Here is a 17,461-nt window from a genome sequence, read left to right on the forward strand (position 1 = left end):
ACGTTGAAGAAGACTCCAGGACACTTCACATGGATGTCCGAAATACGATCAATTTAATCCTAAGATACTTGTCGACATAATCTAACAAGGATGATCGATTCTGACATAATATTTGGTAGATATCGCTAATCTTTAAATTGTGATAATCATGAAAATGATATAGAGAGAGCCTAGAGTTAGGTAGAGGTCGATAGCAAAAGAAATGGAGAAAAAGCATCGACTGATAGACCCATTAGCCGGCTAATTGATTCAATTGGATCATTCCGACACGGATGGTGAGTTAAGCGGTCGCACTTAATAATTAATTACTCTCCAAAGAACATGGACATTGCTATCTTTAATTGAAACTTAAAATAAACTCGGCAGTCTGTTCTTATTTTAAAAGCCTAAATAAATGGACCTTTCCTTGAGATCGTAGGAATATCCAACCATCGTTAATGTATCAATTTGTGATCGGTAGTTTTTCGAATTTAAAAGGTATTTAGCGAAGCCTCCAATGCAGATTACGTGGAAGCGAAAGGTCGAGAAATGAAGAACGATGGAAGGTGTACGCGCGTAGTTCCGCGAAGCGGAGATCGGATCAGTGAGGGTGGAAGGGGATAAATCGAAACGCTAAGCAGCTCGAGAAATTGAAACGAGGAAAGATTTAGAGAGGAAAGAGACGTCGTAGGAAGAGCCCGCAAAAACCGACCGACCGAGAGGATCGGTCAATGGACCCTGAATCCGCGGCTTCTTACTTTCTGCTCTTTAACCGACTGTTATAAACAGATCATTTCGAAAGTGTCGTTATTTAAATATTTTTTACTTGCCTTCGAACAGAATTTTTAAAGCGCTCATAGCTGTCTGTAGTTTCGTTCATATAACGAATATTGTTAACAATCAACTATAGCGAGGATTTCTAATACCTTGACAAAGTTTTTCATGGTTTAGAAACACTCGAGGTATCAAGTTTTGTATAAAATTAATACCAAAGACAAAGTGTGTTCTCTGGTTCATTTCCAACCCTGTATAAATCCTACGCCTCTAAAAGTTATTCATTGTTCCAAACAAAGTCTAATTCCGTAAGCTGTGCAAAGGGTAATCAAAATTCTAATCCGATCATCGAACCGCTACGTAAAAAACTCCTAGGTACTGATGATATCATTCGACGTCGCGGATATCGATAACTAAAAATAAGAGAGAATATACCGGCCGTGAAATCTGGGAGGGGCAAACGGTTGAAACGCGAGGAAACCAAGAGGAAAGGCTTTACGGCGTGTTCAAGGGAACACAGACGCTCGAAATCGAAGCTTTTAACGAGAAGTGCAGACTTATTTGACGGTGCAGCGACTGCGGGGCGCCCGCAGGGCCGCACACGCTCTCTCCCTCTCTCTTTCTCTCTCGCCCCTATAAATAGACTCGACGCTACCACGATTGCGGCCCTACATCGTGCGGCTATTTTCGACAGGCATCGCTACTCGTTACAGTTCTCCGTACGCCCGCTCCACGACGAGTTTCTATCGTCGACGGCTCTTCAAACCCGCGAACAAAGACACAGATGCGCTGTTTACGCCGCGAGCAACAAGAATCTGCCGATCGTAGCGGCTCCTTGACGACCTGCTGCTCCTCCAGGTCGTACTTGCTCTTCTGAACACGTTCGTCGTTTCTAAAATGGATATTTATTGCGATTTAGTAGATGTCTGATCGATAGTTAATCGTAGTGAAACGAAGTGTAATAGTTTTAGTGTGGTACCCGGTTGAGATCCACAAATTTTCGTCGAGATATTCGAATCTAGTGACCTGTCGTTTCAAATTTGTCGGTGTTCCATGGAAATTATTTAAGTGGAAAACCAGACGGTCCATTCGCTCCATAATAAGCGTGCCTTAAAGGGATGTTTAACGAAAAGACGTAGACCAGAATCCTTTCTGCACTTCCTCAGCGATGGTAATGATAACTCGATACGGAAACAGCATCGGTGCTAAGTAGAATACTCCACGGATAGACTGCCGAGGATGTTCAGCTCGCTGAGACTGACCACCATGCGCTCGCATAAGAACCGTGCTCGGCCAGGAAGCGTGGCCACGTCCGCCAGTTCCGATTCAGCTCGACCCGACGAGATCACATCTCAGTCTTACCATACGCACAGTTTCTTGCTACTAGACGATCAGGACAGTCCTGTATCCACTCCTTCCAGTGTTTCCTCTAAAGTAGCTCAAGTTAGGGTGGAACGCGAAGGAGGAAGTCTCGGAGTTACCCTTAGGGGTGGAGTTTCTAGAGCTCTGGTAGTCACTGGAGTGAAATCCGATGGACCAGCGGCAAAAGAAGGAAGAGTTAGGCCTGGAGATAGATTATTAGCTGTGGATGATACTGAATTGAGAGGTTTGACCTTGGCAGAGGCTCAAAGAGCGCTTAGAAGAAGTTCCGATGCTCCTGTGGCTTCCTTGACTATCGAGTATGACGTTGCTAACATGGAAGAGGCCAGGGCAGCTACTTCCGGTTCCCTTCTGGTGCAATTGGAACGTGGACTCTCGGGTACCTTGATCGAACAGTGCATTTCCAATTTCAACTTAAATAATTAACTTGTATATTTGTAATTACATATATATGTAATTTCAGGTGAACTGGGACTAACAGTAAGAGAAACACCAAACGGAGTCTACATTGAAAGTTTAAGACCAGCAAGTACCGCAGATCGCTGTGGCGCTCTGCAACCTGGAGACAAACTATTGGCAGTGGACGAAACCCCTGTCCAGGATGCAGTGACAGCCGCCAAACTGCTCAGAAACAACTTCGACTCTCGCATAGCTAGGCTACAGATCTTACCTAGGCCTCCTAGTGCTTCACAGAGAACGGTCAAGAGAAGGGCGCAGCCACAAGCGCAACAGACCTCCAATCAAACTCTGCAAACGAAAGAGAGCCTGACCGTGGTTCTTAGACCAGATCACAAAGGATTTGGACTTGCTTTAAAGCTCGCTGAAGATCGTCTAAATTATGTCGTCAGTCTATTAGAAGCTGGAGGTCCAGCCGAACGCAGCGGAGTGCTTTTACCTGGAGATAAAGTTCTTGCAATTAATCGTAGAATGCTCAGAGATCTTCAGCCAGCTGAGGTAACTGGCATTTTGGAAACTTCTCAAATGGTAATTAGCATAATTACGTTGTAGTGATTCTTCATATTTTACTTTTATTTATTAAGCGCCGACTTTATCTAAATCTTTTCGTATTCTGTTGTTTTATTCTTTTCCCTCTTCTGTTTCTTTTACTTCAACCTCTAAGTTATTAGAGAACAATTCTTAAATTTAAAGTTTCTTTTTCTCGACAGATCGAGCTAGTAACGGAGTACAAGGTCGGTGGACCAGTTGTACCCAGCTCAGGAGTGTTCACAGTGCGAGTGGCGAGACCTATTGGCGGACAGCCTGATGTAGGTCTCACAGTGAACGAAGATTTGATCATTACCGAGGTTCGTAAGGGATCTCTGGCTTACAGAACCGGCAGCCTAGCTCCAGGGGACAGGCTATTAGCTATAGACGGGCAAAAACTAGACCCTGGCGATCTCAGACAAGCCGCACAGCTGTTACATCGACCAGGGAACTCGGTTATCGCCCTGACCGTGAGGAAACCGGATCCTACCTCAGAAACCAGGTAACTATATGACCTACAAGTACCGACTAAGCTCTTCTTAACTCTTCGGTGCTTCCTACTCCCCTAAGGTTGTAAAGATCAAATGGCATGGAGAAATAACGATGGAATATTGAATTTTATAGAGAGTACTGCAAGGAGTCCAGTATAGGAAGCGATTCGGTGCAACAGTATCCTTCAGGAATTCTTCGACCAGCTAGGGAGAGTCTACCTAGTGTAGACAGTGCAGTGGATTCTTGGGGAGAGCTAGGAGAAAACAGTGGGACAGGTCCGGAGATTCTGAGGCTTTGGGATACAGCTTCGGTGGATAGTGGTCAACTGGATGTACACATGCCTCCTTATCCTGGGTAAGAATAGAACTTATAAAATTTTTTTTCCTGTTTTATTACATAATAGTTTTCTACTTAAAGGCATTTCTCTAAAAATAATAATTTATTTTAATCTTTTCCCCATTCTCAGGCCACAGGAATGCAGCAACTCAGACAGGCCTCAACAGATAGTTCACGTCTCCTTACACAAGGACCCAGTATACGAGGACTTTGGCTTCTCCGTATCCGATGGTCTGTACGAGCGTGGAGTTTATATAAATCGTCTTCGGCCTGGAGGACCCTGCGATGGCGTTCTAAAACCTTATGACAGAATTCTGCGAGTAAACGAGGCCAGCACAGAAGATTGCGACTGTTGCTTGGCTGTTCCGTTGATCGCTGCGGCTGGTCCACGTTTGGACCTCACCGTAGCCCGACCGGTATCTCCTCCTAACATTATAAAAACTCTGTAAAGGAGAGCAAATCGTTGTGACGAAACAGTGTAACGAGGAAAATGGTGGTGAACATATCTGGTATATTTTTATACACACCTGTATTTTATTTATAAAAATAAATGTATAGATTGCTTTCAGCTAGAACATTTCCTGCATACAATTCACGCATACCATATCTGAACACACGCTTGAAGAACGTCAACGTGACACTTATTTAACCCTCCACGAATTATTTCTAGAATTTCTAGAGGGAGGTATAATTGCTGGAATTAATATAATAAGGCACTACGCGGTTTTAACGACTGTAATTAGAGAATCTAAATTAAGTTAGCATCCAAAAAGGAGCAGTCCAATTTTTAAAACCTTACTGTATTCGTTCCGCCAATTATACTTCCAAACTTCATACATTAATATGGGCGGTACATAGAAAAAATATTATTTCGGTGGTAATAGTCCATACAAGCGAAAGTCTACTGGGAGTATTATCAAGACAAATTTTCATAGAGGGTTAAAGAGATATAACAACCTAAGGAGCTGATGATATTCAACCACAACACCTGAGCTAGCTGGAAGAAGGTATTGAATTTGAAACCTAATCGATAGTATGTGAATATCGCTCGACATCGATCGATACAGTTGAAATCCGATTTCTATCTATTCACCATTGTTTTCGCAACAGGGGAATGTAATCGATCTTAAAGGCTAATTGACCCAGCAATTAGCTATGAACGCTAACGATTTTGCGAATTATATACTCCCACCTTGCCAGCAAGTCTATTCGCCTGTGAGAAGCAAGATAACATAAACGTAAAATCGTCTTAATCCCTTAACCTACAACATCGAGTTCGATTCATGGTACGTCCTTTGGGCCAAACATGAAGAACACGTGCGAGAAACGTAGTACATCCTTCGGGCCAATCATAAACAAAACGAACATGAAACGTACGTTCTTCGGGTTACATGCGACAAACACATTTTGTTCTTGACCGCATTCGCAACTTAAATCGTACGGCAAGGGGTTAAAATAATCCCTAAAACGAACAAAAAAAGGCAATCAACTTCGAGTAGTAAATGAATTACTCTTTTGTGCAGAATAATACTAATAAAATATGTACGTGTATATAAATATTTTTGTCATCATATGAGTTTTGATCCGTGTATATTGTTTTAACTAGAATGCTATATCTTCCCTTTATACTTCCCATGTAAATATCTGAATCACTATAACTGAGTATACTCTATAACTGAGTATCACTATAACTACCATATATCAACAGAAAAAACTCATATGAACTTGTCAAATATAAAATGAGTCGAATATAACTCAGACTAGACTGCAAGCAATTGGTGCTTCTTTCCAGTCCATCCATTTACCATAAAGGAACTATTGCTGCCGTTACGGTCTTTATCATAATACTTCGGAAGCGCTGTTCGACTCTCTTTCTCTATTCTCTGATCATACTTCGCTTTATTGTAGCACAACACACCGAGTATGGCCAACGTCATACCGAATATGTTTAACCACGTCACTGGGTTCCCAAGCACGAACAAAGTTACAGCGATTACGAATATACGTTTACTCGCGCTGGCCACTGCATAAGTTAAAGGGGTAACGATAGACAGTACAGAAAACGCGATAATATTTTGCAACCAATTCAGCACACCATCTAATAGTAATAAGCATATTATGTAGTAACTTAAATCAGCAGATTCTCCAGTAACTGGATTGTATATCAACCTCCACAAATCGTATAATAACCATATAGGTGAAAATAATATCAGTGCCAGGCGGCCCAAAATGAGTAGAAGCCTCAAGTGATGTATTCCTGTGTCATGTAGCACCTGAAAACAAATGTATCATTAGTATTATAGATCCACAGCCATAATATGAGCGCTAAATTAGTCTAAGTACCTTTTTAGAATAAATATTCTGCAAGGAGAATGCCATAGTAGATGCTAAGGCACTCAATAAGCCAATCATATTAAAACTGAGCTCTGTAAGCGTGGCTACAGCCACACCTACCACGATTGGGACTAGGCTAAGATACACTTTCCAAGTCTGCTTTTCCTTCAGTATGATTCTTGAGAGGAATACCGTGAAGAAGGGCATTGTAGCCTTCACTGGGACAGAGCCAAACTTTAGTTAATATATGGGATTTATAAAGTAAAAAAATAAGCAACATATTCATAAAAACTAGTTCTAAAATGTATGCATTACAATTTTGGATAATAATTAGAAGAAATACATGTATTTATCTAGTAGGCACAAGTGCAAAATTAGATAAAAGACTTATCTTTAATTTGCTTCATTGATGAATTACTTATCAACTTGAATCATGAGATAACATCTATTCACATTTTAAAGTATTTCTTTTCAAACATTCATAAATACATGTAAACAAGCAATTAAAGCGATTAAAATCATTCAGAGTTATCATCATTATCACAATGCAAAGGTATAGATTGTGTCGCATTAGCTCGCGCGCATTTAGAAGTAAAGGTCGGCTTGTTTTATTTTTAAAGATGGATCTGCGTGCGAAACACGTGACTGTCAAAATAATATCTCATACCAGTATGAGCGTAAGAGACGGGCACTTTCCAAATGCTGACGTGGCTGAACACGTTCGCGAGGAATTTGCCCAGGGCGAGTGGTACGATTAACCGTAGATAGTATCCCCAGGGAATATCATTGGAATATTTTCTAACGCCCCATAGATTGAAGAACGGGCCTGAATAAACGGTGATGGAGGTTAACTGGACCATGGTTACTGTCATCGGGTAAGGAAATTCCGACAACAGCATCTTGCCGACGACGTTACTGCTGCTCGAGATTCCATACCAGAGCAGGCACAGGAACAATATGGTGACCACTTCGCGGCTGTTCCGCCGATCGTCCATGATTGCGCGAACGATCCTCTTATAATATCTTCTCAGTGATCACTCCATACGTTTACGCGGCCGGTTGACACAATACTCCCAACTAATCGGTATATGCGGCCGCTGCCACAGATGGAATTTAACCACAGCGTCCACAGCTGGCATTTCTCTCTCCCTCCTAATGAGTTTCCCCTCTCTCCTTGCGTAATATCACGGGAACACGTGGCGCACGCTTCGAACTGAAATGAAACATGTTCAATCAACGTGCATACAACTCACTCGAGTCGCACAACTTGCTAGAGCGTTTAGCAACCTGGGTCATCTCGCAAAATAAGTTACTAATAGTATTAGTGAATTTAGAAGTTGCAAGTTGTAGCCTGTTGTATAAATGTTTTTGCGATTTAATTCCATTTCTTCGGAAACAGAAATTTGTTCTAACCAATTCTTTAGTGAGTGGGTAAAATAAATTTTGATCAAAACACGATAAGTAATAACTACACTATAATATATTCTGTATTGTTGTCTTTTACTTGTGATTCTAATAGTACAAATTAATTTCATTTACTTTCCGCTTTATATCTGAGATTCTAATAATATACAGACCGAAAACTTTTACATGTCACTGTATATCAAAGATACAATATGTTGGCGGCAAAAATAGCATAAGTTGAGTTATACTGTTTTGTCCATAGTTTTCTGACTTATACTCTCTTAACCGCCCACCAGAGAATTTTGTTCCATATTTTCCAATCTTTTTCTCATGAAGGAGTAATCTTTCTAGTTGTACCATAATTTTGAGAACATCCTGTACATGTAACCCTACTTATCTCTGTTATAATTATTCATAATATAATAAATGTGATATCAAAGAGAAAATAATACGCATACTTTGATTCGATGGTCAATTTACTATCTGAGAAATTAATATTCGGAAAAGCAGTTTTCTATAACATCTGCAGTTTATGAATGTAGTTCTATTTCTATCGTAAGATTTTAGTCATGGGGTTTTATTTATCTCACCTGTCTCGATTTGTTGAATGGAGTATAGTAAATACAATGAAATAGTAAAATTTGTTGTCAGTAATACCAATAGTTACCTCACATAATCCCTATAGACACTATAGACGAACGAATGTAAATGTAATTATTTTATAATACGCTCTTAAGTTATTAATAAACAAAAGTAACACAATTATTTATGAAAGCTATTAAAGGCATGCGTTCAATTAGAAGCTTCGATTAACTAAATTTATTCATTATTTTACATCCCCATTATTGCACCTTTATATGAATTTAATTGCGAGACCTAAAACTACTTAAAACCTTAATTTTATCTATCTACTTTTCTCAGAAAATATTATGCTCGGTAATTATATACATATTTTGTTTGAGGAAGAATCGCAATAATTAGAAATGATTGGAAAAAGTAGGTCAACAGATGATTTTTTCCTGGGCTTAAACATAAACGCAGTTTTCACAAAATAGATGGCAGTAAATCTCGATGGAGGGATGTCCCGTTTTGTATAAAGCGGATGTTGCATATTTTTAAAACCAAATACCATCGATTTTTTTGACTGAAGATTGATCCTAGTGGTAGGAAATAATTTTTCCATTACATAAACGATCGTATAGCTAAACAAGGTTAAATAACATTTTACCATTTACGTGTATGCAGGTTATGTGTCACATAATTCGATGTGTGATACGAACAGCTTTACAGTAATTTTCTTATTTCACCACGTGGAATTCCACAACTCCTCGAAATTCTGCCGATAGAGTTACATTTAAATGGATCCTCTGCTTTCATCAACTTCAAAAAGATACCGTAAAGAGGCCAGTATTAATATCCCAATAATAGAATGCAAGCGGGAATTCACCTTGCCACACAAATTTCCAAGTACGGTCAACTTGTCTAAATGTAGTTCAGTATTTAAAGATCGCGGAAGGATTACTATTACTAATACAGAAGTGCAAAGTAATGTGAGTGGAATTAAGAATAAAAAGGCGCTGCCTACTAATGGTATAAAGAAATTGAGGATAAAAACAAAAGATGGCAAAGATCTGGGAGAAGTTAAAGTACAAATTTTGACTCAGAAGAATTTACTAAATATCCCAAAGATTACTAAGGTCCAGCAAGGTAGAAATTATGTAAAAAATAATGGTACCACTTTTTCTGTCACTTCACAAAATAATATTAGTGCATTATTAAAACCATTAGGATCTCAGTTACATGCAGAAGCACAGAAATCTACTACGGGATCATCTTGCTACACAAAACCACATACACAGTTTGTTGTAAAGCCTGTTTCTTGTAGTGAATTATCGGCATCTGTCAAATATAAAGCGCCTGTAACTCAAAATAAAAGCAAGAACGTAGTTCAAAAGCACTATGTCTTGGCTAAAGTGAATAAAATGGATCAAAGTAACAAAATGTTACTATTAAATGAGAATAGGCACAACTTTTTTCAAAATATTCCAGGTGTTGCAGAAAAAAATACAGAACCAGGAAAGAATAATATAGTATTAGTAAATAAACAAAAGAATACAGAGGAATGTATTGTCAAAAATAATGAGAAAAGTAGAGGAAATGAAAATAATAATGTTTCAAGAAAAACAAATATATCAAATAATAGAAACTCAATAATTCAATTAGCAAAATCAAAGTTTCCAGTAGTAAGATGTGAGAAGTTAAAAATCTCTCCAACTAAAGTTAGTACCAATAAAATCACTGTACCTCCTGAAAAAACAAAGAAAAGAAAACAACATTCTAATTTGGGTGGATGGAATCATTCTGCAAAAAAGATTATTCTATCAAATAGTAATTCTTGTAGTCCAAATAGTAGTGAAATTCAAAAACTTACAAGTATTTTAAAAAAACCAGCAAATTCTATACCAAAAATACTTGATAATAATAAAAATGATGATGATAAGGATGATGTTATGATTCTATGTGAAAAAAATACAACTATAGGCCAATATTATAATAATACACAAGAGAAAAATTGTACTTCAGTACTTGTAAATAACAAAAATGTTGATAAGAATACTCAAGGTATATTTATTGAGATAGGAAATAAGCCAAAGTTTTGTAAAAATAAGAATCAGAATAAAATAAAAGCTGAAGAAACTGAAGACAATGAGGAAAATGGAAAATTATCAGAGTGTTTAAATGTAATTAAAGAAGCACTAATTAGTGTAAAAGATGATCAACTTCGAGCTAAAGCTTTGCATGCCCTTGCAGAATGTGGAATAGGTATAGCAAAGCAAGTCCCAATTATTCCACCTGAAATATTAAGAACAGTTCATGATTCTCAAATTCAAACTGATGTATTTGGACTTCTTGATAGTGAAAGTTTTGTATTAGTGAAAGAAAATATACCTACCGTAGAAAGAATAAAGCAAACAGAATGTTCCACTGTTACTTTTCCTCCTGTTATGCAAGAAGTACACACGCAAACAGAAAAGGAAATACAGTGCAAACCTAAAGTTAATAATAATATCAACAACATAGATTTGTTCCCCATGTGTATACAGAATACAATACCTTTACAAAATACACTAGACTTTGATAATTGCTTTAATGAACTTTTTAATAATAATACTGATGTGAACAGGGTGAAGGAAGTATTGTCAACACCTCATTCCTTATGTAAAAAAGTTGCTATACAAATAGAAAGAGACTATAATGAAATGCAGCATTATGATGATAATGGGATGTTGAATATACATCGAGCTGTGGTGAATGACCAATTAAACGAAGTGCAAAGATTACTGTTAATTTTAGAAGCTTCAAAAACTAGTATTGATGTATTAACAGAAGATGGAAGGGTAAATCCATATGTACTCATTAACACAATTAGTATACAAATATAATAATATACATATAATATTTTTTTAGACAAGTTTGGAATTAGCAATTATGAATGAAGCATCTAAAGACATAGTGAAATTGTTATTAGAAGCTGGAGCAAAACCAATTTTATCAGAACTTGCTCATGACTCTGCAGTACTTTTAGCCTGCAAACAATCATCACCATTTTTATCATATCTTTTGAGTTATGTAACAGAACCTAAACTGCTAAATAGAGAGGATTCAACAGGTAAGGCATATCCAAAAATAAAAAATAAAAAGATCTCTAATTGTGTATGTTTTAAGGAATGGCTCCATTGCATTATTGCGCATTAAAAGGCAATTTAGATGGAATTAATGCTTTAGTAGAAATGGGAGCAGAAGTAAATCTGAAGGATCATCGCTCAGGAAGAACGCCATTCTTCCATGCTCTTGAAAATAATCATATGCTAGTCGCACAAAAGTTATTAGAATGTGGCGCCATGGCGGATATAGTAAACTTTTCTGGGCAATCTGTTCTATGTTTAGTAGATGAAACAAAAAGTCTTTCATTCAAAGCATTAGTTAAGCAAATAGTAATTTAATTCTACCAGAGCCGCAAATTTATTTCTAGAGTCATTAATGATAAATGTGTAACTAAACATCACAATGAAATGTAACTCCACGATTTATATAGGTACGTATTTAAAGACTGTTACAGTAGTGTTACGTTAACTGGCCGGAATTTTGTTTCGTTAAGTGACCATTACCCTCCAATTCATATATCGAATTTCGTGGAATGGACCTATATATATATATATATATATACACATAAATAAATAAATATGTATATAAGGGATATTTTGTAAAATATTTCTCTGAATAATTGGTATAAGATTTCGATCCGTGAACAGTTAGCGAACCACTACTGTATTTGTAAAATGAATGTGTGTAACATACATTAATTATTTTATTAACACGTTGAATGCCATGAGAGTCACTGGTGATCGGCATTCGACTTGGCCGTGGGGGTCACCAAATATTCGACGCACCAAGATTAGTAGAAATATATAATTTGAACAAATGTCAATAGTTATAAACTTTTTATTATTACCATCATTACTACAGTGGCGTGACGAAATCAATGCAGTATAAAACATAGAAAAATAGTTTTATTTATATATGAAATATAGATCTAATATGTGCGCCTCCCACCAGTGGCTGTCGAACATGAGAAAAACCTGCTTTTTCCGTGTTTTACCTTAATGAACAATAACCCTAAGGAACGTTTCTACTTGAAAGATGTTTGATGGCAATTAAGAGCCTTGATGGTTTAATGGTTTATGGTAGGTCCTGGAACGTAGCAACATAGAACAATTATTTAGCAACGCGAAGAAACAATATGAAATAATTGATAAGCGCAAAAAAATAAGTGAATCGAGCGAAATTGCACTACAGCGTCATGAGGGTTACCGGTGACCTCAATGAGATAAATTCATTAATGAAGATTGTACACCGTAACATATTTCTTGTAGATAATATTACAAATTTATATGTATCGCATAATAAAAAATTTACCATGGCGCCAGGACCAACCTTTATAAAACTGGTGTGGCATTCAACGTGTTAAATTGTATACAAATAGTTATAAAATTTCTGATAAAAATAGAAAATTCTAGAAAATATTTCTTACGTATACATCATATTTTTCGTTTTATTACGTTAATTTATACTTTTTTGTTGTTGAAAACAATAGTTTGCTCGTTATTGTTGACACATTTTGGACAAATTGAATTTTATAAGCGAAGAGAATCACTGCCAATCATTGTAATCTTTTATTGAATCGTTCTTGGTATGTCAAGGGTAAGATTTAATAAATATAAACTAATTAAATATTTATTGTTACTTAGATGGAAGAAATGCAAATTAGAATAGTATATTACATGCAGTCTTAACATCAGATTAACCCCTTAAACTACAACGTCGAGCTAGACTTGTGGGTACGTCTTTCAGCGCAAACATACGAAACACGAATTAGAATTGTGGTACGTCTTTCGAACTACATGCGACAAACATTTTTTTTTCTTGGCCGCATTCGGATGTGCAGATATATTTTCTTGAAAAATATTAGAAAGATACCCTTAAAAATCTTGTTCAATGATCAATTGGTAATAATTATTTATCAAACATATTGCAACATAAAATTAGTTGCACCTTGTACAACTTCGAACGCTCAGCCAGACCATGAAATAGTTCGACATCTGACCGACCCTGCCGATGGTTACAGCACGCGCAGTTAGAATTTAAATCGTAGGGCAAGGGGTTAATGATTAATGTCTAATAATGTAAGAGCTATATGTCTCTATATAGTATAAGTATCTATAAGATTTAAATAAATATTATATTTTTAAATTGCTCTCATCAACTGTGAGTAAATGAAATAAAATTTGACCAAATGTATAATCCTGATGCTAGTTCGCAACGCAGTGAGGTTGTACTGTAGCGAATTTCAGAGCTACTGTACACCGACTTCAGGCCAAAGAAGTACTGCCATACCAATCTCAAAGACAATTTCGATCACATCAGGGTTATCAATTTGTGCATCTCGACAGTTAATTCTAACAATTTAATAATTCTTATAACACAATAAAACTTTATTTTATCACGAAAAGCTTGACTTATTTATTTAAAACTTTAACACTAAACTGAACTTTAAAATAGATTCCAATCAAATTTCACTATGTATTTGACATGTCTGGATACTTTAAATTCTCGTCTCTAACTAATTATTTACAAACAGGATTACGTTGCTAAAAAAATAGAATAATTGAAATATATGTACAGTATGATAAAATAATAGGTAGTAAAGTATAAATATTACAAAGTATTATCATTGATAGTTTTGATAACTCAGTTTTCTTCTTCGGTTGATAAAGTTGGGAGCTTCTTTAACTTGAAATTAGTACGGTCAAAGAGAAAATTTTCTCTGGTGTTCTTCCTGAAATTGGCGTAGAGTAACTCTGAAGTCCGCTACAGTACTTTACTGCAGCGCAATCTATAGGAAAATTGCTTCTAAATTTGAGTGGACGCTGAAGTAATTCGTAGTTTATGATCATACACCTGTTACAAAATGTCTGTAACCTTGTAAGAGAAATCATCATTATTTTGTAAAGATAAAAATTATCTAATATTTATCTAACGGAGTTTCAACAGCTTTGTTTCGTTGTGATGGATCTGGAAAGCAGACATAAAAGTTCTGATAAGAGGTTAGTTTTTTCAAATTTCTTACTAAGTTTTACAAAACGTATTGCATTTGTTGCAATAAACAAGTGTTTTTTTACAGTTTCTTTTTGTAACAATCTGATTGTAATTAAAATAAAAGCAAATTGTTTCAAAAACGTCAGTATGAATGTATGTTTATAACATCATTATAGAAATGTTTACAATATTTATCATAGAAAATTAAAATTTGTTTGTTTTGCACAGTTTCGACACAGATGACGATTCTGATTATGCTATGATAAAACGAATTAAAATGGAACCAGAAGCTATATTGTCACAGGAAGATGATATAATGGCTCAGTTACAACAAGAAAGTTCTGATTTAGAAGTGGAACCAAGCTTTGCGTTGGAAGGCTCTGCAAATGGAGAGGATTGCAATGAAGGTGTTCTAATGCAACATATGGATATCAGAGAGCCTCTCTCTACCTTGAGAAATTTATTAGAACAAAGACTTGGAGTAGAGTTAACAGATTATTCTTTTTGGCTCCAAGATGCACAAATGGTAATCAGTGTGATTAAGCAGTTCAATGAATTTGGTAACATATTTGCTTACACTTATATTTATTTCTTCAGCTAGAAAGCCATAAGAACTTGGTTGATCAGTGCGTGCAAGGAGAGGGATTGGTTCAAGTAAATGTTCAGATAAAAGCAACACAAAGGAGAATAAATATAGTGGATGTTTTGAAACCTGCAGAGGATTACATAGAACTAGCAGAAAACAATGGTATATAGAGAAAATTTATAAATTACCAGTAGAGATTTCTTTAATACATATGTTTTTCATTACTTAGCATCCACACCAGTAAATGAAGATAGCAAACGAAATGTTATAAGATGGATGGTTGACCCACAATACAAAAAAGAACAGGTATAATTTGTTGAAAATTAAACGTCGAACTTACTTTCAATTTATATGGTGACTATACACTTGTATATATTATACAGGAACGGTTAAAAATTCCAGCTGATCCAAAAGAATGGACACAGACACATGTCAAGCACTGGCTTCAATGGGCAGTTAGGCAATTTAATTTGGCCTCAGTGAGATTAGCAGATTGGAACATCACAGGTCAACAATTGTATAATCTCACCCTGGAAGAATTCCAAGCTAAAGTGCCTCTTGACCCAGGGGAAGTATTCTGGACTCATTTAGAATTACTTCGAAAGTGCAAATTTGTTGGTATGTATACTTACTAAAAAAAGTGATATCTAGAATGCAGATTTTTATGTATTTATATTTAAAAGAAAATTAAATGTGCAAAATTGTGCAGAATGTATATAATGTGGAAAAATATATAAAATATCCAAAATATAGTGCTTTCTATAATACTTGGTAGGTAAAATAATTTTCTACTGAAGTTTTACTATTTAAATTATATTCTCAGTATGAAAAATTATGCAAAATTTATGCAATTTGCATAAAAATTTGTGATCTAATGGTATGGAATCATGATCGAATATTTAATTCATTCCGCAATTTTGCAGCTGTCGTTCAGAAGGATCCACCATCGTCACCCACGGAAAATAATGTGGATAAAACCATAAAAATTCGCAACCAAAAGGCAACAAAACCGCGACCAGTAGTAAATCAACAAGCGCGAGTAGTTAGCGTTCCTTTAGAAAACATCGATTCCACACCAATCACTATAGCGACATCGAGTCGTTCGGTTAACAGTGGTCAAATACAATTATGGCAGTTCTTGTTGGAGTTGTTAACAGATCGCGAGCACAGAGGTGCTATTCAATGGGTCGGGACTGAGGGGGAGTTCAAGTTAAATCAACCGGAAGCGGTAGCGCAACTTTGGGGAGCGCGTAAAAACAAACCATCAATGAATTACGAAAAATTGAGTCGTGCGTTGCGTTACTATTACGATGGAGATATGATTTCAAAGGTGCACGGGAAACGATTCGTATATAAGTTTGTATGCGATTTGAAGCAGGTTTTAGGTTATTCGGCAGCGGAGTTAAGTAGGTTGGTGGAAGAGGGCACAAGATATTTCTGATGACATATTTTTTTTTATAATCACAACAATTTTTATCATCGTACTGCGGACGTCGTTTGTATGAATAATTGTACATATGGAAAATAGAAGATGGAGAATAGATTATTGTTCAGACAATCTAATGTACATTGAAATACAGAGAGATCAACACATAAATTGATGTTTATTTTTCTTTTTATCTTAATTAAATACACCCATACTTTAAAACCGCGTTCGTGATATTTAATTATCACGATTTACTTAATTATATTTACTAAGAGAAGTACTAGAAATTACAATCCGGTACGTAACTCCTATATGTAGAATACTTAAGATCCGGAAATCTGAAATGCATCTAAACATTTTACCTTTAACGTGAATATATAACCGTATTTTTAGAGATAGTTCCTTCTTTTGTTACAAGATATTCTGATACTATACCGAAATTATAATGTTAAAGCATTATATATTCACAGGGTATCTCCAGTATGTTTTTAAGATGCACCATGTAATAGTGGATTATAGATCTATAGAATGTCGAGTCTCTTTAACTTCCCTGCTTACAGAGCGTCGACGTTTCCGGCCGTTTTCTATCTCTGATGACTAGGACTGACTTTTGATCGGCAAAAGGCAGCACTCATCGCCAATACCAGAGAATCTAGCCTGTGAGATATCGGTCGCGACGTCACAAGTTAGGGTCTCAGGGGACCGGCGACGCGGCAGGCTTTACAATCAGCCCGCCCGCCATTGCCCTTTTTCTCATTTCATCTTTTCTCCCTCTTTTATTCGTTATTAATCGTACACATATCCACGCATTCACGTTTTCATCATCTAAGAGAAGCCACCACCTTCTATATGGTTTTCTTTATAATCTCCTTGTCTCATAGTTATGTTACAGCTACTAGAAAATGTATATATGTAGTAACTTAGAATAATGTCTATGGGTATTACTGCATCGCTTATGGTGATAGATCATCTTCGTTCTTCTTTAACAAAACTATTTGCACTCAGCACACACGCGGTTACCAACATATGCACGCTTCAATATAAAGTTCGTGATTTTCTTTTCAGTAACGATACGGCTAGTGTCTTCTTGAAGATGTCGCTGGATGATG

General features: G+C 36.4%; 4 protein-coding genes across 10 annotated transcripts; 3 read left to right on the forward strand and 1 right to left on the reverse strand.

Annotated features, from left to right (window-relative positions):
* The first annotated feature begins 1,123 nt into the window (after positions 1 to 1,123).
* On the forward strand, positions 1,124 to 4,520 carry LOC126874651 (glutamate receptor-interacting protein 2). The gene is made up of 5 exons (XM_050636952.1): positions 1,124 to 2,512; positions 2,597 to 3,117; positions 3,300 to 3,619; positions 3,742 to 3,963; positions 4,076 to 4,520. The coding sequence occupies exons 1-5, from the start codon at positions 1,993 to 1,995 to the stop codon at positions 4,392 to 4,394; spliced, it is 1,902 nt and encodes a 633-aa protein (XP_050492909.1). The 5' UTR covers positions 1,124 to 1,992; the 3' UTR covers positions 4,395 to 4,520.
* LOC126874662 (solute carrier family 35 member E1 homolog) lies at positions 4,437 to 7,469 on the reverse strand. 2 transcript variants are annotated; one of them, XM_050636972.1, is made up of 4 exons: positions 6,947 to 7,469; positions 6,289 to 6,497; positions 5,751 to 6,218; positions 4,437 to 5,407 (listed from the first exon to the last, which is right to left on the reverse strand). In XM_050636972.1, exons 1-4 carry the CDS (start codon positions 7,272 to 7,274, stop codon positions 5,396 to 5,398), a joined length of 1,017 nt encoding a protein of 338 aa, XP_050492929.1. In that variant the 5' UTR covers positions 7,275 to 7,469; the 3' UTR covers positions 4,437 to 5,395. The 2 variants fall into 2 exon arrangements, with proteins under 2 accessions (XP_050492929.1, XP_050492928.1); XM_050636971.1 differs by having other exon boundaries at positions 4,437 to 6,218; positions 6,947 to 7,467.
* Positions 7,470 to 7,578: 109 nt separating this feature from the next.
* LOC126874645 (MATH and LRR domain-containing protein PFE0570w-like) lies at positions 7,579 to 13,507 on the forward strand. Of its 5 annotated transcripts, none has more exons than XM_050636934.1 (5): positions 7,579 to 7,702; positions 8,684 to 8,846; positions 8,929 to 11,081; positions 11,152 to 11,353; positions 11,410 to 13,507. In XM_050636934.1, the coding sequence occupies exons 3-5, from the start codon at positions 9,042 to 9,044 to the stop codon at positions 11,685 to 11,687; spliced, it is 2,520 nt and encodes an 839-aa protein (XP_050492891.1). In that variant the 5' UTR covers positions 7,579 to 7,702; positions 8,684 to 8,846; positions 8,929 to 9,041; the 3' UTR covers positions 11,688 to 13,507. The 5 variants fall into 5 exon arrangements, 3 of the variants coding, with proteins under 3 accessions (XP_050492891.1, XP_050492892.1, XP_050492890.1); XM_050636935.1 differs by lacking the exon at positions 7,579 to 7,702 and having other exon boundaries at positions 8,280 to 8,846; positions 8,929 to 9,390; positions 9,472 to 11,081; XR_007692925.1 differs by lacking the exon at positions 7,579 to 7,702 and having other exon boundaries at positions 8,281 to 8,846; positions 11,410 to 11,779; positions 12,839 to 13,507.
* Positions 13,508 to 13,653: 146 nt separating this feature from the next.
* On the forward strand, positions 13,654 to 17,162 carry LOC126874655 (DNA-binding protein Ets97D). 2 transcript variants are annotated; one of them, XM_050636959.1, is made up of 7 exons: positions 13,654 to 14,348; positions 14,426 to 14,493; positions 14,569 to 14,866; positions 14,938 to 15,088; positions 15,156 to 15,232; positions 15,310 to 15,544; positions 15,850 to 17,162. In XM_050636959.1, exons 3-7 carry the CDS (start codon positions 14,600 to 14,602, stop codon positions 16,365 to 16,367), a joined length of 1,248 nt encoding a protein of 415 aa, XP_050492916.1. In that variant the 5' UTR covers positions 13,654 to 14,348; positions 14,426 to 14,493; positions 14,569 to 14,599; the 3' UTR covers positions 16,368 to 17,162. The 2 variants fall into 2 exon arrangements, with proteins under 2 accessions (XP_050492916.1, XP_050492915.1); XM_050636958.1 differs by lacking the exon at positions 14,426 to 14,493.
* The last annotated feature ends 299 nt before the right edge of the window (positions 17,163 to 17,461 follow it).

Source organism: Bombus huntii, chromosome 16, assembly GCF_024542735.1.
Source record: "Bombus huntii isolate Logan2020A chromosome 16, iyBomHunt1.1, whole genome shotgun sequence".
In the NCBI taxonomy this organism is placed as follows: domain Eukaryota; kingdom Metazoa; phylum Arthropoda; class Insecta; order Hymenoptera; family Apidae; genus Bombus; species Bombus huntii.

Bases quoted from the DNA above. Each gene is read 5' to 3' on its own strand.
- LOC126874651 (XM_050636952.1), top strand. From the start codon at position 1,993: ATGTTCAGCTCGCTGAGACTGACCACCATGCGCTCGCATAAGAACCGT. The intron at 2,513-2,596 runs GTACCTTGATCG...ATGTAATTTCAG, and splicing joins ATTGGAACGTGGACTCTCGG to GTGAACTGGGACTAACAGTA. The intron at 3,964-4,075 runs GTAAGAATAGAA...CCCCATTCTCAG, and splicing joins CACATGCCTCCTTATCCTGG to GCCACAGGAATGCAGCAACT.
- LOC126874662 (XM_050636971.1), bottom strand. From the start codon at position 7,274: ATGGACGATCGGCGGAACAGCCGCGAAGTGGTCACCATATTGTTCCTG. The intron at 6,498-6,946 runs GTATGAGATATT...GCTCTGTCCCAG, and splicing joins CGTCTCTTACGCTCATACTG to TGAAGGCTACAATGCCCTTC. The intron at 6,219-6,288 runs GTACTTAGACTA...ATTTGTTTTCAG, and splicing joins AGAATATTTATTCTAAAAAG to GTGCTACATGACACAGGAAT.
- LOC126874645 (XM_050636934.1), top strand. From the start codon at position 9,042: ATGGATCCTCTGCTTTCATCAACTTCAAAAAGATACCGTAAAGAGGCC. The intron at 11,082-11,151 runs GTAAATCCATAT...ATATTTTTTTAG, and splicing joins TATTAACAGAAGATGGAAGG to ACAAGTTTGGAATTAGCAAT. The intron at 11,354-11,409 runs GTAAGGCATATC...GTATGTTTTAAG, and splicing joins AAATAGAGAGGATTCAACAG to GAATGGCTCCATTGCATTAT.
- LOC126874655 (XM_050636958.1), top strand. From the start codon at position 14,311: ATGGATCTGGAAAGCAGACATAAAAGTTCTGATAAGAG. The intron at 14,867-14,937 runs GTAATCAGTGTG...TTATTTCTTCAG, and splicing joins GGCTCCAAGATGCACAAATG to CTAGAAAGCCATAAGAACTT. The intron at 15,545-15,849 runs GTATGTATACTT...GCAATTTTGCAG, and splicing joins TCGAAAGTGCAAATTTGTTG to CTGTCGTTCAGAAGGATCCA.